Source organism: Cyclopterus lumpus, chromosome 3 (genome assembly GCF_009769545.1).
Source record: "Cyclopterus lumpus isolate fCycLum1 chromosome 3, fCycLum1.pri, whole genome shotgun sequence".
Lineage (NCBI taxonomy): Eukaryota > Metazoa > Chordata > Actinopteri > Perciformes > Cyclopteridae > Cyclopterus > Cyclopterus lumpus.
Window position 1 is genome coordinate 4,875,944 of NC_046968.1, and position 16,000 is coordinate 4,891,943.

General features: G+C 46.2%; 1 protein-coding gene across 2 annotated transcripts; it reads left to right on the forward strand.

The window, feature by feature from the left end:
* The first annotated feature begins 206 nt into the window (after positions 1-206).
* Positions 207-14,972, forward strand: znf507 (zinc finger protein 507). 2 transcript variants are annotated; one of them, XM_034562401.1, is made up of 7 exons: positions 207-319; positions 2,177-4,459; positions 5,674-5,791; positions 5,944-6,052; positions 9,330-9,434; positions 10,791-10,925; positions 11,966-14,972. In XM_034562401.1, exons 2-7 carry the CDS (start codon positions 2,180-2,182, stop codon positions 12,384-12,386), a joined length of 3,168 nt encoding a protein of 1,055 aa, XP_034418292.1. In that variant the 5' UTR covers positions 207-319; positions 2,177-2,179; the 3' UTR covers positions 12,387-14,972. The 2 variants fall into 2 exon arrangements, with proteins under 2 accessions (XP_034418292.1, XP_034418283.1); XM_034562392.1 differs by having other exon boundaries at positions 207-315.
* The last annotated feature ends 1,028 nt before the right edge of the window (positions 14,973-16,000 follow it).

The window sequence follows — 16,000 nt, forward strand, 5'->3', positions numbered from 1 at the left end:
TAATGTTTGTTTGGAATGGCGATATTGGTCAACGTATTAAGAAAATGTCATTCAAATCCCTCAAAGCGCCGACGTGGCCGGGTCGAAACACAACGTTTATTACGAGCAGCACCTGAAGGCAGCATCGGGCAAACCCGTCAATCATCGGTCCGCTTCGGTCACCTGACCCAAAGTCCAGGTCACGTGACTGATATTCCATCCTCGCCATTTTGCAATGTGGGGGAGAGAGAGAGGCCACTTTTTTTTATGGTTAACGAATAAAATAAACCCGTTTTTATGTGTTGAGGACAAAGAGCGTCGAGCTTTTCCGTGTCAGTGAGTACGTCTTCATTCAAATGGCAGCCACGCGCTCCTCCGTCACACATTAACCGACATGACCATTAAAACGTCCTTGCACAGTCGTGTGAGGATAACCGCTCGCGCTGTGCCAGACTCGTGTGTGTTTGTTCGTGATTTAATAGCCTGCAGCAGGCTGTGAAGCTAACAGTGCTGCCTCTAATATTACAAAAGTCCGGGGTTCTTCCCGTCAAGTGAACGTCTCTTTTAATGTCGCAGCCGCCGCAGCTAACGACAACTAAAGTTAGCGGTAGCTTTGGTAAACGTGGCTCACCGGTGGCTGTCTGACGTGTCGTCTTCCAGGGGAGAAAAAGTGGATGAAATATTTTAAGACCCCGACATAACAGGTGCTCATCGCCTGATACTGGTTAGAAGCACATGTGGGGGGTAAAGAGGCCCCGCTGAGCACTGGGTCGGGCTTTTTACACCGCTGGCTGGCGAAGTGGCCCGTTTGGCAGCTTTCCATCGCCGATGGAAGAAAGGCCATTACGGCAGTTTGTTCTCGGGTCCGGTGTCAATCGCCCCCCCCTCACACATAACTCGGAAATCAAGCTCATCATTCTTGTACGTGCGGGTACATATGTGTGTGTCCCGCTGCTTTGATGTGGCCATGCACATAAGCGGAAGTAGGAGGAAAGAAGAGGAAGAGAGGCGATATGAGGTCGGAAAGAGGAAAGTTTCAGGATATGCGTTTCCCTCTCGCTCCGTTTGTAAACAGATGCACGTGGGGAAGTTTGACGGGGCTAATCTCGAATGAGTTGAGTTATCGCACCTGGCATTGGGATTTCTTTTTTTGGGGGGGGCTGCTCCACCCCCTTTGATTCTCCTTTGTACACAAACAATCGATCCCCTCAGTAGATACTGTGGTGCAGAAGTGACAAACAAACAATCGATCAATATGACATCGATATTGCGATATGAGGCCCGATATAGTCTTCGATTTAGGATACAGGGATATCCGAAAAGGGCATTCGTGTTGTCTTCTGCTTGTAAAGGGTGCATTACAGAAAAGTTATGACCACATTACTGATGAGTAATGGTACCAAAAAAATCAGCTGTTTACATACAGCACCAATCTGCAATCCTACAGTATTATTGCACTATTAATTTCGAGGCACAAATACAAAAATATTGTGATGTTCGACTTATCTAACCCGATGTTAAGTCAGGCTGCAGGGCACTTTACTTATATTTACAGTGATAAAGAATATTCAATATATATCATGAAAGTCTTTCCAAAAGCCACCATTACTCTGCATCTTTTTAAATATTAATCATAAATGGCAACGTTTTGACGTTTATTAATGTTTTTTTATTTATTAATTGTACAACACAGTAAGTTAACGCAGACCTTTGAGTAGCAAACTACCTTTTTTAACGCTTCTAGAGAGGCGTGATATTGACTATCTAAATACATTGTACTTGATTATTCAGTTAATTTGTAAGTGGACAAAAGAGTACTGACAGTTTTGATTATAAGATTATTTGTCGAACAGCCACACGGTCCACTCCTCGTTTATCCCTTTTTCTTTTTTAGTGTTTCAAAAGCAGAATAAATACGTGCAGGAAAGAAAATAATTATAGAAACTGTCGACGGATAATCTGTGTTGGCAATAATATATTATTAGCAATATGTTATTCTACATTGAAACAAATATATTGTTTGTGTGAGTTTAAGTGTCCGCCTGACATGGATATAACGTTGGAGGAACATTTCGATATTGTATTTAAAAATCTTATATATATAAATAAAGTAATAGTAAGGGACCACGCTTGTTCATATCTGATGTACCACATAGCACCAACCAGTTTCTCCCCCTTCTTCCCTGCTGTCTGCCAGGTCATGGAGGAGGTCAGCAATGTAGCGGTACTCATCACACACTCCCCCGCCCCCTCCTCCTCCACTCCGTCAGCGCTGGGATCCCTCTCTCAAAGCCGAACCCGGCAAGACGGCGAGGGCGGCACCTCCCAGGGTTTCCAGCAGAAGCAGGCCGCGGACTCGCTCATCCAGGTGATCGAGAAGCTCAGCAAAATCGTGGAGAAGCGGCCCCAGCGTCGCTGTACCTTGGCGGGACAGAAGAGAGCCCCCTCTGCGGGGGGAGGAGTTGAGGAGGAAGGGATGAGGGGGAGCAGAGGTGGCTCCCCCTTTAGGAAAATGAAGAGGGGCTGTAAGGGGCAGCCGAGCGCAGAGGAGGAGGTGCAGTTGGACGGCGGCTGCGCGGCTCTTTCCCTGCCCGTGCCTGGTGACGGCAACAACAACAGCCTCGCCTCCGTGGCTGGCGACTCCGACAGCGGCGTCCACAAGCGGACAGTAACGTGCTATCAGTGCAGCCTGTGTCCCTTTCTCTCCCAAACGCTGCCTCTGCTCAAAGAGCACCTGAAGCAGCACAACGAGCAGCACAGCGACCTCATCCTCATGTGCTCCGAGTGCCGCTTCACATCCAGGGACCAGGGACAGCTGGAGGCCCACGTCCGGCTGCACATCGACACTGTTAAGGAGGAGGTTTTGGAAACTCAGGACGGCGACTGGAGCAGCGTAGGCAGCGTGGCAACCGAGGCGATCGGAAGCTCGTTGGACGGTTCCAGGGAGCTGCCGCAGAAGAAGAAGTGGTACAGCTACGAGGAGTATGGCTTGTACCGCTGCCTGATCTGCAGCTACGTGTGCAGCCAGCAGCGGATGCTCAAGACCCACGCCTGGAAGCACGCCGGCCTGGTCGACTGCTCCTACCCCATCTTCGAGGACGAGGACGGGTCCGCCGCGAGGAGAGAGGCACCGACCGCAGCCAATGCGCCGGCGACGACCCGGGAGGATCTAGTCGTTCTGTCCCCGGTCCTTCAAGAGAAAAGCCTACAGAAGTTGCCCACCGCTTTCAAGCTCCAGCTCTGCGTGCCGATGGCTGCCGAGAGCAAACGCGACGCGCCGAGTCGTCCGGTTTCTGATCTCAGCGGAAGACTAAAGATGGAGGAGGAGGAGTACCCCATCAAGGACCTGACCTCGGAGGAGCCCGTGATAGAGGTGCAGGTGACGACGGAGGCAGAGTCCGAGGTGGAGACCGACAGTCCCCATCACGGTACATCGATAACGGACAGCTTACTGTCGTCGGCTCAGAAGATCATCAACAGTGGCCCCAACGGCGCCGGCCACATCAACGTGATCGTGGAGCGGCTCCCTTCAGCCGAGGATGCGGTTATGGCGACAAACCCGATGCATCTCGGCCCGGACGTGGACAGGGACAAGAACTTAGGGGGTGCCGAAGAGGTAGAAGAGCGGGCCCGCGCCAGAGCTGCAGAGGGTGAGACTGAGGCGGTCGACATTGAGCCCTCTGTGGTTACCGGCTCTCCACGGGATGAGAATATTCCCCCGGCCGGTCGAACACGGACACATTCGGAGTCCCTCCGCCTGCACTCTCTGGCGGCCGAGGTCCTGGTCGCTATGCCCATGAGGACCTCCGAGCTCCCCCCCTCCAGCACCAAGGTAAGTCTGAAGACCATCACAGCCCAGGCACAGAGCCCCAGCTCATGCCAGAGACTCGTAGAGGCTGGGCAGAGGGTATCCGACACAGAGACAACAGCCGCTCTGCTGGACCTGGAGCTCCACGGCGAGGGCAGAGAGGAAGATTTGGGGTCCCTGTGTCTGGGGGAGGGGGACGAGGAGGGCCCCGCCACCAAAGCCGGCATCAGCCTGTCGCTGCTAACCGTCATCGAGAGGCTCCGAGAGCGCTCGGACCAGAACGCCTCAGATGAGGACATCTTAAAAGAGCTTCAGGACAATGCGCAGTTCCAAAACGGGGCTGTGGTTGCGGCGAACGGCGCCGGGGGCTATATGTGCGGCATCCCGGGAATGGACGGGCTGGTCGCGTCCGACGCAGATGGCGGCGGCGGCCTCATAGACTACATCCCCGGAATCGAGCGTCCGTACCGCTGTCGCCTGTGCCGCTACAGCAGCGGCAACAAGGGCTACATCAAACAGCACCTGCGGGTGCACAGGCAGAGGCAGCCGTACCAGTGTCCCATCTGCGAACACATCTCCTCGGACAGCAAGGACCTGGAGACCCACATGATCCACCACTGTAAGACCAGGATGTACCAGTGCAAGCAGTGCCCTAACGCCTTCCACTACAAGGTGAGGACACGTCAACACTCAACATTTTAAATTGTATATTATAATGCTTTTCAGAGGGACGTTGTTTATTTATTCCCCAGTAAATGCAACACTGACAGTCGGGCTCACTCGTACCACCGTTTAACAGTTTCCAAGCAGTCCCGGTCAGCAGTGTAAACTTCTCCACCATGAACAGAGTAACACATACTTTTCACAATGGGATTTGCTCCTTTAAGCTATCACTATGTTAAGCTATCAACTATCGCCTTTAAAGCCTAACAGTTCATGTATTTGCAGGTCAAGACAAACATCCGCAACAGGCTGCAAGGAGACCATCTTGCAGCCTGTTGTGGATCTCAATAAATGGGCCAGATGTTTCTGCCTTCCCATATCGAGAGGCTCTGGAAATGTTCCTTCAAAAGCCCTGAAAAATACACTACAGCGACAAAACGTGCACACTTTGTGGTTGTCATTAAAATAAATTAACACCATGTTTCCTTTAAGTGTTTGTGTCTGTCGGTAGGTCGGTCCCCCTGAAGCTGTAAACCTAGAGAAAACTGGCCCAGTTGTCTACAACTATAAAACCCAAACCTGTGAATTTGCCTAGGACGGTGTTCGATAGTTTTTCTCGTTACTTTTCCAGTCTAACAACACATTAACCATCATTGTTTCATGTCTTGACAAACCTGGCTGTGACGTAGCCAATAAATCAATAATTAAGATAACATCTGAGAAAGTACAAAAGTTGTGACATGGGGTAAAAGGCTGCTTTTACATACTGACAGCTACTTCCAGCCTAATTCTGCTTCACGATGGTTCACTCCATGTTCACCATCAGGAGACCGAACTTCAAATAAAATAATGTAACGATTCAAGTCAGTGAAGGAAGGCAATTCAAGATTATTCTCCGCTGTGCCATGCTTTTCATGAGAACACACATCTACTGTGCCTTTTTAAATGGAGTTTCTGTTACACCAAGGCTACACGTGACCCCCCCCCCCCCCCTTTTTAAATAAAGGTCCTGAACCATTACCCAAACACAGTTTCAATTTGTTTAGTTTGCCTCGTATAAACAGAGCAGACTCATACGGCTGCATTTAGCTTGTTGCTTTATAGATCAATGCAAAAAAGAAATCCAATTTGAATGTTAGCTGCATGTACTTTCATTTCTTTTGTGTAGCGATCTGATAGAGTGTATGTGTGTGTGTGTGTGTGTGTGTTTTCTCTTTACTTAGAGTCAGCTAAGAAGTCATGAAAGGGAGCGGCACAGCTTCAACGGGGACACGGTGGCCCTCACGCCCGTCACTGAAACCGCGTCCATGGTGGAGGAAGCGGAGCGGGTGACGGACGAAGGTGAGGGCGTGTTTTTGTGATCTCCTTGTGTGTTGCGATGGGGCGGTGACGGCTAGCTCGTTGGATCTCTCCCCTCCGTGCCGCCGCCCTGGGATTCGTGTCCAGTGTTTTTTAGGAGGAGTGTAGTCAGTGTCGCTTGTGCTCCGTTACAGAATGTGGCTTGCAGAAGATGTACAAGTGCGACGTGTGCGACTACACCAGCTCTACGTATGTCGGGGTGAGGAACCACCGTCGGATTCATAACTCCGACAAGCCTTATCGGTGAGTTGTAAAAAAACAAATGTTTAAGTGCACCACTATCATCTAAATGCAAGTACTCACTGATGAACTAATGACGGGTCCACAGATGCTGGGGACTGACTTTTCCTTATTATATTACTATTTTTTCTTACTACTTGTTTTCTTGCAGCAACTAGGAGCTACTCGTGTAGATATTTTATATTTGTTTTGATAACTAAATCTTGAAGTTACGTTTGCGTTTCTTCTCCCTCGTGGCGTGCAGCAAAGTGGGCGTGGCGTTTTAGTCGTGACAGATCCGTTCCCATCAATGCTGATATCGGCTTCTTTTTTTCTTCTTTTTTTTCAGAACGTGTCATGTTGACAAATGCGGTTTCAGACAGTTTGTACAAAATCAAACTAGTTCTGACCCAACTCTTGTTGGCGCTAGTCTTTTAATATAATCAAAGTAAACATGGCTTTAACAAAAGTCACCCTGAATGTCACACATGACACTTTGCAAATAGCATTCATTCCCATTTTAATCTTTTTAATAATAAATGTTGGGCTGCATGTGCTGTTGATTTAATACTTTACTACCATACTTACCGACTTTAAAAGTTGGGGATTTTGTTAGTTTTCCACAGAAAACATAATTTGTTATTTCAGTCATACTGTGTTATAGTTATAAAATATGTTAATGATAGTTGCAAAAATTACATCTGACATTCAGCTTTAATGACATTATAATGAAGTAGAGCCCAATCTGGAGACTGATTGCATATCTTTTGCAGACTGATTGCATATGTATCACCCTGTTGCAAATTGGATGTAAACTTTGTAGACTTTTGTGTTTAATTATCCTGCACACAGCGCGTCGCCTTAAAAAGGACGCCAGATCCAGAGATCTGCTCTCCTTTATTCCTACATATTAGAAGCAAAACTTGGGAGGAAAAAAATGTTGACACGATATGTTTTCGAGTGCTTGTTCCTTGTTGATGGTCGGTGGACGCTGCATTTTCAGATGTCTGGTAACATTTTCATACAGAGGGAGGCAACCAAGGAGTAGTTGCCAGATAATGAGCCTCACCTTTCATGTGCTGGCTTCATTAAAACATAAAGGGGCCTGAGCTGTCAGAAAGGACCACTAGATGGCAGTACATGCCCGGTGATGTTCAGACCAGCAAGGAGCTTTATGTAGTTGTGTGTTCACTGTGTAGCCCCACAACCCCCCCCCCCCCCCCCCCCCCACACACACACACACACACACACACACACACACACCTTTTGTTAGTGTTAACACGGAGTTGCCTGAGGTGTGAACACAGACTGGTGTATCCGTCAGCTTCCTTAACAGTGTCACCTGTGCTCTAATGTCAAATGTGCATCCAACACTACACGCACTACACGCACACAACAAGATTCCTCTCTGCTTTGATAAGGTCAGGTGGCGTCTAATTGCTGTTTCTAACCAGAAGGGTAATCCGTCCTGTAAGCCAGTGGTATTAAAAGAAGAGTTTGGAAATATCCAGATATAAAGTGGGTGAAAACAAGAGAACGTTTAAACTTATGCGATGAAGTAAATGGCTGAATAAAGTCTCCCGGATGAAGGACATTGATACCTAGTTAATTGTGCAGGCGCCGTTGCTGTGGTGTCCACAATTTAGCTTTGGAGTTGTTATTGAAACCATTATGCAGAAGATTGCGTTCACATCTGACCGGAAATGTCAAATCTGTCGGTGCGGAGGTGTTAGCGGACTGTTTTTGTGGTTTTTGGGCTCGGCACAATATGTTTGAAAACGAAGCTCTGACTACCGACTTTAATTGCATTGCAGACGGATAATGAAGGGGGCGGATGTTCTCCACCCAGTCTGGGTGTAAACGGCCTCATATTAGAGCTGGAAGTCGGCACCTTCGCCGCTCCATAGTCGGCGGTTTGCAGACAGCACATTGCATTTAGACAGTTATTTTTCTCCTTTGTAATGTTACAAAGACCTAACTTTTTATTCGAAGTAACCCAATGGAAAGAATCATTACATTCTGATCATGAGACAAACGTTTTATTAAAACCAGCTCTTCAGGTTGTGAGGTCGGTGCTTATGGACTCCTGTCTTCAGCTCAACACACAGACTTACCACGGGGGGGGGGGTCAGGTCGGAGGACTGTGATGGCTCTTCGGCCCATGAACCATTTTTGAGATGATTGACTTTTTAGGTGTGCTTCGTATCGTTGTCTTGCTGCAAGGCCCAACCACAGCGCTTTTTGAGCTTCATGGCAGAGGCTGTTAGGTTTTCATTTAATATTGGCCTGTATTTGATGGAGTCCATCAACCCAAAAAATGTAGGACCAACGGAAGAAAAACTCCAATGCCTCAACATCAAAGACCCACCACCAGAATTCACAGTGTGGATTTTTCAAACTGCTGGATTTTTTCTATCCCCTTGATTTGTGCAGCTGAGCAACCTCAAGTTCTCGTTGGTGAGTCACAAAAGGGAGTTTGGCCTGTGTGACCTCATGTTTTTACCCCCAGTGAGTTATTCATGGTTGACTCATTTAAGAGTTCCTAAAGGTCATCTTAAAAAAATGGAAATATACTATATTGGATTTTCTGTGCCACATGTGTTTTGCAAAAATAACATATATAACATCTTACTTCGATGAAAAGGCTTTTCCGAGTGAAAGACCGAGGGGATAAACGGTGATATCAAGAAAGTACGCAATGTTTTCGACCCAATACCTCACATAATGATTTGCCATAAGTAGACCATATTTTAGATTTGTAAACAATCATTAGAAATGTGGATATAAAGGCTATGTGGGTCACTTCCCTGCAAGAAGCAATACCGGCCAAGCAATTGGCACTTTAGTCGAAACAAAATGGATCTTACCAATTATAATATTGAAGTAATGCACTGCAAAGTTTTCTTGGTGGGTCAAATCCATCTTTTTAATCTTCTGGACCCATTAAACCTCACATGATCAAGGGCAACACTTTGTTTTGTCTGACTTTATTTTAACGCATGGCAAGTGGCCGCGAGTTGCCTGTTGTCTGCTGTCCTCGTACAGTATTTGCCTCCGAGCTGCTAACAAAAGTCGGTTTCATCATCCAAAGTGCAACAAAGTAGAACATGTGGTGATTTTGTTGTTTTCCTAAAGTGGCAATTTCCTCTCCATTTTGCTGTAAATCCCCCCGTCTCCCTCCAGGCTACAAGTGCAAACAAGCAAAGCAATGACCTCCGAAGGCGGCAGTGTGTTAAACAAAGACGCTCTACCTCCGCGTTTCCGTTACCTCTCGCCAATCCATTTCTCTCCCTCTTGCCAGGTGCTGTAGCTGTGATTTTGCCACCACCAACATGAACAGTTTAAAGAGCCACATGAGGCGGCACCCGCAGGAGCACCAGGCCGTGCAGCTGCTGGAGCAGTACAGGTGAGGAAGAATGATCAAACGCGAATCCCTCCCAAAGAGAAATGATACGGAGAGGCTGCTGGACCTCCAAAGGTGAGAACGAAGAGCTGCGCCTGGCCAAAAGAAGCCGATGTGGGGCCACATTTGTGTCACTCTTGGTGCCAACAACCTGGAATGCTGAGAAATGGGCCTCTGATTGCACAGTTAGTGATTGGAGGGTTGGAGAAAGTGAATGGGGTTGAGTACTTTGTTCTCATTATGTTAAATGTCCTCATCCTGGGACAAGGCACTGACGGCTAATTTCCACTTCAGTGAATGCTCGTTCCGGGTCATACCACCCTTAAGCTACTCAGTACTGCACTAGTATGTAGTAGGGGAACTTCAGAGCGACTCATTTAAAAAAAGGATCTAAATTGAAGCTCACTTTTGCACCTGTAGCTTGGTTCAAGTTGGTCGAAAGCAATGAACCAGTGAAGCGTTGTTACCTTTTTTTTGTTCATGTCTAGTCTCTATTGACACTGGTTTGACAGAGTAAATGATTGGATCCCCTTTTTCTCAAAAACGTGATGACGTATTTTTGTGGGTGAAGCCAAATATTTCTCTTGACGGTTTTGAAGCTTCCAGCGAGTTTCATTGGCTTGTTTTCTTTTGTAGTTGACGTAGAACTAGTGTCTCACAACATGTACAGTCACCCATTTCTATGGGAGGGACTGCAGGTTTTAGTTAAACCTAACCAGCGGTACAGTATGAGCCCGGCAGACCACTTCACAGGGAGGATGGACGGCTAGTTAGCTAGCTAGCTTGTCTATTTCCCAGAGCTGGCTATTTAGCTCTGTTGACTCCAGAGCTCCTGTCTGCCCTCCTCCAGAAGCAGATGGATCGTAGACCCAAAGCTGCTGCTCAGTTTCCGTCGTGTGAAAGCATGGTGGAATTAGCAAGGTAGCTCGCTAACTAGCCAGTCGCTGAATGAGTTAAGTTTAATAACTTAATGCTTCACCCACACGCAGTTGTCACAGTGTAGGAGAGCACATTGTTAACGCCAGACAACTGGCAACTCATTTCAGATAATTTTCTATCTAGTTAGCAAGCTAGCCCCGTAGCCTCTTAATAGTTCAGCCCGCTACGCAGCAGCTGTGATAGCTGAGGAGGTTAGCAGAAGGCTAAGCTAAACTATTTCTCCCCGTCTCTGAAACTCTCAATCCTTTGTCCTCGCTCCACTCTTGGTGCCCATCTCTCAAGCCCAGTGTACCCTGCGGAGTTCAGGGTCAGGACAATTCCACTCGATAGGAAGTAGGAGACGGGCACGGCGAAGGCCAGCACACATATTAAATCCACTCACTCTGGTGCTCATACTCTCCCCCTTTGTTCTTCTCCTAGGTGCTCTCTGTGTGGCTATGTGTGCAGTCATCCCCCATCCCTCAAATCCCACATGTGGAAGCACGCCGGAGACCAGAATTACAACTACGAGCAAGTCAACAAAGCCATTAACGAGGCCATCTCCCAGAGCAGCCGGTAAATGCCTGAACCCACGTCCAGTTCTTTCGGGTCTCATTTCTGTATTTGCCCATACCCACAGTATAGTCACTAGCAGCACACTGTGGGTCCTGGAAAACACTTATAATGAGCACTTTCATATCGTAGGGGCTTTAAGGCTTGATTACAGCTAAAGCTGCAATATGTATTCTTAAATGTTGTGATTTTTCTTCAAGTGAAAGCCCAAACTGTAAATGCCACCATTTGTAGCCTGCAGTGTTAAGAGTTGCCCGAGTGCAGCTTTAAATACAGTATGTTATGTCGGTTGTACTGGTCATTAAATATAACTTCATTTGTGTGCCCTTTTTAATGAATGCAAATCGTTGGATTTCGTTGGAACGGCACTAGCAGGATAAAAAAAAAAAGTCAGACATTTAGCTTTAAGTAGCTAAAACATGCAAACACCATTACTGGCACCCTTACACAATACATTGATTTCCTGAATCCAATTAGATATCGATTCGAGGAATCTTCTGTTAGACTACCAACATTGCTTGGATATGAACTATATTCTCAGAACTAATGCTGTGAATTGTACAGAGAACCCTCAAAGCAGTTCCATTAATGAACTTGGCAGCCAGGCACCAACCCCTCTGGCCCCCCTACACCCCATCAGCTCCACTTTCCCCCGCATAGCAAGCTATAGTAGATGAAGAAAATATGTCTTTCCTTCTTTTAACTGTCTTTTTGATACAAATTGATACTAAACCGTTAAACATTGGCTGGCAGTTGTTTTTTCCAGTGTATGGCTTTCTGAGGAAAATATGACATTCAGCTAATTGCAAAGATTGTACGTAAACATGAGTTTGTTCCTAACTGTGCTCATTAGTCTGTGTTTAAGAGAAGGATATAGCGTGACACAGCTATCTCACAAATACACTCTGCATCGGGTAGGGGGCAAGTGAGCACGTCCAACAACAAGTAGTGCTGAGGCAGTTTGACATGGTCAGTGTGCCACTACTACCCCGACATTTGACTCTAGCTCCCTCTGTATTCTTGTTGGCATTATTTTCCCTCAGAGCTCCTCAGAAGTTGTCAGCGGTGCTGGAGTCGGTGGCAGAGCCCCCTGCTGTGGCTCCGCCCTCAAAGGACAAATCACAGGCCTCAGTGGAGCCACTGGCGACAACGACACCCGGCATAGCGGCAGACAGCTCGGCGGCCATGCTCACGGACCACGCACACTGGCCCGGCGGGTCCCCAAGCTCCCAGGGGAAGGAGCCCCCACAGCCCCAGAGCCAGTCGCGCACCGGCCATGCCGCACTGGGCCCCGGCATGGAATACTGCGTGCTCTTGTTCTGCTGTTGCATCTGTGGCTTCGAGTCCACCAGCAAAGAGAGGCTGATGGAGCACATGAAGGAGCACGAGGGGGACATAATCAGCATCATCCTCAACAAGGAGCAGCAGCAGCAGCAACAAGCAGAAGCACAAACAGCAGAGTGAGACCTGCCCCCCCCCCCATCCCATGCCCCGCCCTCTTTATATTAACACTGGCAACACTGCAATCTCACAGTGAGCTGCTGCTCACTAAAGTGTATCTTTTTTTGTTTTAGTTTTACCTCAAGATGGTTTGCGATGGATGTCGAGGCGTAAACATTTCACATCTACGGTTCTTTAGTCTAGTTTCAGAATGTCTTCTGGTCCGGCCGGTGTTCATGGTGCGAGGCTGCTGTCCCAACGCAAAGCACCTTGAGCAGGTGTTGAGGGAAATAGTTCAATTATCTTCTGTATCCTTTTTGAAAGGATCCAAAAAAATCAGTTTGCGTCATATCCGTTGCCATTTAAAGAGACGCACACAATGTGTCCGTAGGAAAGTGACTTTGATTTCAAGAGACAGGCCCAAACCCAAGTTTGTTTCCCAACACACAGGAACAAGTTCATACCTCACAAAAAGAAACCATACAATCCCTCACCAGAAATGGAAACAAAAAATCAAATTCACATATTTTGACCATAAGGCAGCTCTTTTATTGCTACTGTAATGTTTAATGTATTTAACCGCGACGCCTGAGGCTGTAGCCTAGTTCAGGAGTTACACGTGCAAACTCACCGATGCCTAAGGGCATGTATCGCCTGAATATGATTTTAATATTTATCAGTTTATTTTATTTTTTTATGCATGTTTCCGTTAATGCCAAGTTAAAGCGGCAAATGTTATTAATTGTTATTATAATTATTATTTGTGTTTCTCTCATATGAGTGAGTGTAATTTTACCTGTCCGATCAAAAAATGTAGCGTCTTTAGGCCGGGGGGACGGTTCTAGTCTCAAAGGTTGGAAGTTGACCAGAGCAAAGTTGATTGATTGTAGGGCGGCAGACTCGTTGGCTTTTAGGGCATGTTGACAAAAGGAATGATCAAAAGGGAAGCCGGCGTACAGAGGGCGCTTATTTCAAATAAACGGTGCATCCATATTTAAAAATCCGACATGTGTTGTATCAAATCGCCCGTTTCCACTCGTGACGGTGGTGCTAGGCTCACTTCAAGAGTCGGTACTAAAGAGTATAGTCTGTTCTTTTTAGCTCGTGCAATTTATGCTGTGTATAATACTTTTATTTTTGTTTTATAATGATCGTTTGTGTTTTTAAAAAAAGAAATCCAACGCAAACATGGAATAACAGCTGTCCCAGCAGACAAAAACATGCCCGGAATATGAAGGCGCGTGTGTGAAAAATAAAAGTTTGGACAGCGACCCGTTTCTATGAGGTTTATTGGCACACGGTGCTACCGTGCACTCTTATGGGGTCCACGTGGAAACGCTCAACTCAGCACAGTGTAATGGGGGTGAAACGGACAGTTCGATCAATGCGGGGCTTCGTGTTAACTGTGATGGATGGTCTCACTGTCGAGGGGGCGTAGGGGTATTTCTCATACAGATATGTGGCAGCAAATGGCTTTTTCTTGGAAGGACAAGAATGTATCCATAATATCTCAAATGATGCAGAAAACCCCTGTTTTGTTGAAGGATTCGCTGGCACAAACTGAAACCATCTAGTCGCCCAGATGCATTTTGGGAACAACAAAAATATCTTTTCAAAGTGTTGGCCACCAATCAATATCAGTTTAATAGATACATTTAGAATATTGTCACTGCTTTACCTTGCTGTCCAACAGCCAATTCCATCCACCTATGCCCTCTTCAAAGTCACCAGACTCCATTGACAAGAGCAGTCATTTTACATTGTGGAACGCCGAAGTCGCACAATAGCGCAAACAAACTGACCGCTCAGCGGTAAGAACAGGGTCGTCCTGCAATCAGAGGATCAGTTTGATCCCCTGGCTCCGCTAGTCCATGTCAATGTATCCATGGGCAAGACACTTAACCCCAATTTGCCACCACAGGCGGTTCCCGCGCGGTGTGTGAATGAGTACGAACGTTGGATGGTCCTGAAGGTAAAGTGGCACCTTGCATGGTAGCTCCTCCCATCAGTGTGTGAACGGGTGTGAATGATGACACGTAGAGTTAAAGTGCTTTGAGTTGTCGGGAGACTAGAGAAGGGCATTACGAGTACAGACCATTTACCGATCGAGGTGGCGGTGTATCAGCAACCTTCATGTTCTGCGAGGTAGCCGTGTCTGTTTTTATACAAGGAGTCTGGTGGCATAACGTCAGAAAAGGCTGTGTGACAGCGTGGAAATATTTCTAAATGTAGCGTACACTTAAACAGATCTTTTGGAGGTGTCTTATAAGGTTTTGCTGCTTCCCCCGTCCCGTTGCTTTGTTCCTTTTGATGTCCGTTTCTACAAAAACCCATCTAGTGTAGACTGACATGGATAAGAACCTCATACAGCGCCTACTTTTGTTACAGATAAAGTGGTTTAGAGAATCTGTCTGAAGCGATCGTCTTGCCCTGCGGTGCTTTGGGCTGGGTTGGCTAATCAATGGCTTCCAATATATTTTTTGTTATCGTCAACAAATCCCAAAACCAATGGTGCCAATGGTTAGTCCATCCCTACCTGGTCTGCGGTCCCAATCCCACTGAATGCAACGGAAGACATGACTTTGACATGCATTCATACCTCAATTCTTTAAAAAAAAAAGCTAAATTTCTAGTCATTGTTTGGCAATGTAGGTTCTTTTGACAAATGTTACTCAAATGAGCCGTAGATGTTGTATGTGTACAGATTTGAAAGCCCTCTGAGGCAAATTTGTGATATTGGGCTGTACAAAATAAACTGAATTGAATAGATAGTGTATTTGATGGGGACTATTTCCAGCCGCGCATTAATGCACGTTTGGTGTTGTAGTGAGTCTTTCCGGTCCCAGTATGCGAGAACCACTGCACATTAGTAGGATACAAGTCTTTGTTGGTTTATGGTCTTTAGAAAAATATCACCAGACTCTTTTATCAAAGTTCAAAGCTACAAAAAAAGTGTTGATTGGAAATAACACAATAACTTTGCTAGCAAAACAAGCACCGCATTGTCAGCCAGACCTGTTTAAACAGTAGTCGTGTCCGACGGCCTGTTGTTGTAATTACAATATAGCTCTTGATAATATCTAAAGTAAAACGCTAATCAGATACTTTGTTTGAATGTCGGTGAAACAAGTGAAGACAAAAAAACAATGTGGAAATGTGTTGGATTGAATGTTCACCTTTTGGTGTCACAAATTGCAAAAGTGTGTCAGCACTTCCAGAGCAGAGCGTTCGCCACAGTTACATTTCAGTCAGTTTTAATTCACGACGTCGACTATAACTTTGTGCCATATTGGTCTATTTGTAGGCAAATCATTATTGTGCCTTTTGGTTGATGGTATCGTATGTGTTGAAACTAGGATTTTCTTTTTTTTTTGCCAAAACTACATAAACATTGCATATTTAATTCAATTGATCAACATATTAATTTTATTTAGGCACAGAACAGTCAGCCAGCAAATAGTTTTGAATGGGGATTTATTGTGTGCATTGTCACATATTGTTTTCCATAGAGGCGAATCCACATTTTTGTTATTTCAGTTTTGGGGACACAGAAACAACAATAAAACTGCTTTTGGATTTTTAATTGCTAGCTATTTTAACCTTTTTAATGAGCTAAAACTTTCCTACTGTTAGTTTGT

Bases quoted from the DNA above. Each gene is read 5' to 3' on its own strand.
- znf507 (XM_034562401.1), top strand. From the start codon at position 2,180: ATGGAGGAGGTCAGCAATGTAGCGGTACTCATCACACACTCCCCCGCC. The intron at 4,460-5,673 runs GTGAGGACACGT...CTCTTTACTTAG, and splicing joins CTAACGCCTTCCACTACAAG to AGTCAGCTAAGAAGTCATGA. The intron at 9,435-10,790 runs GTGAGGAAGAAT...TTCTTCTCCTAG, and splicing joins CAGCTGCTGGAGCAGTACAG to GTGCTCTCTGTGTGGCTATG.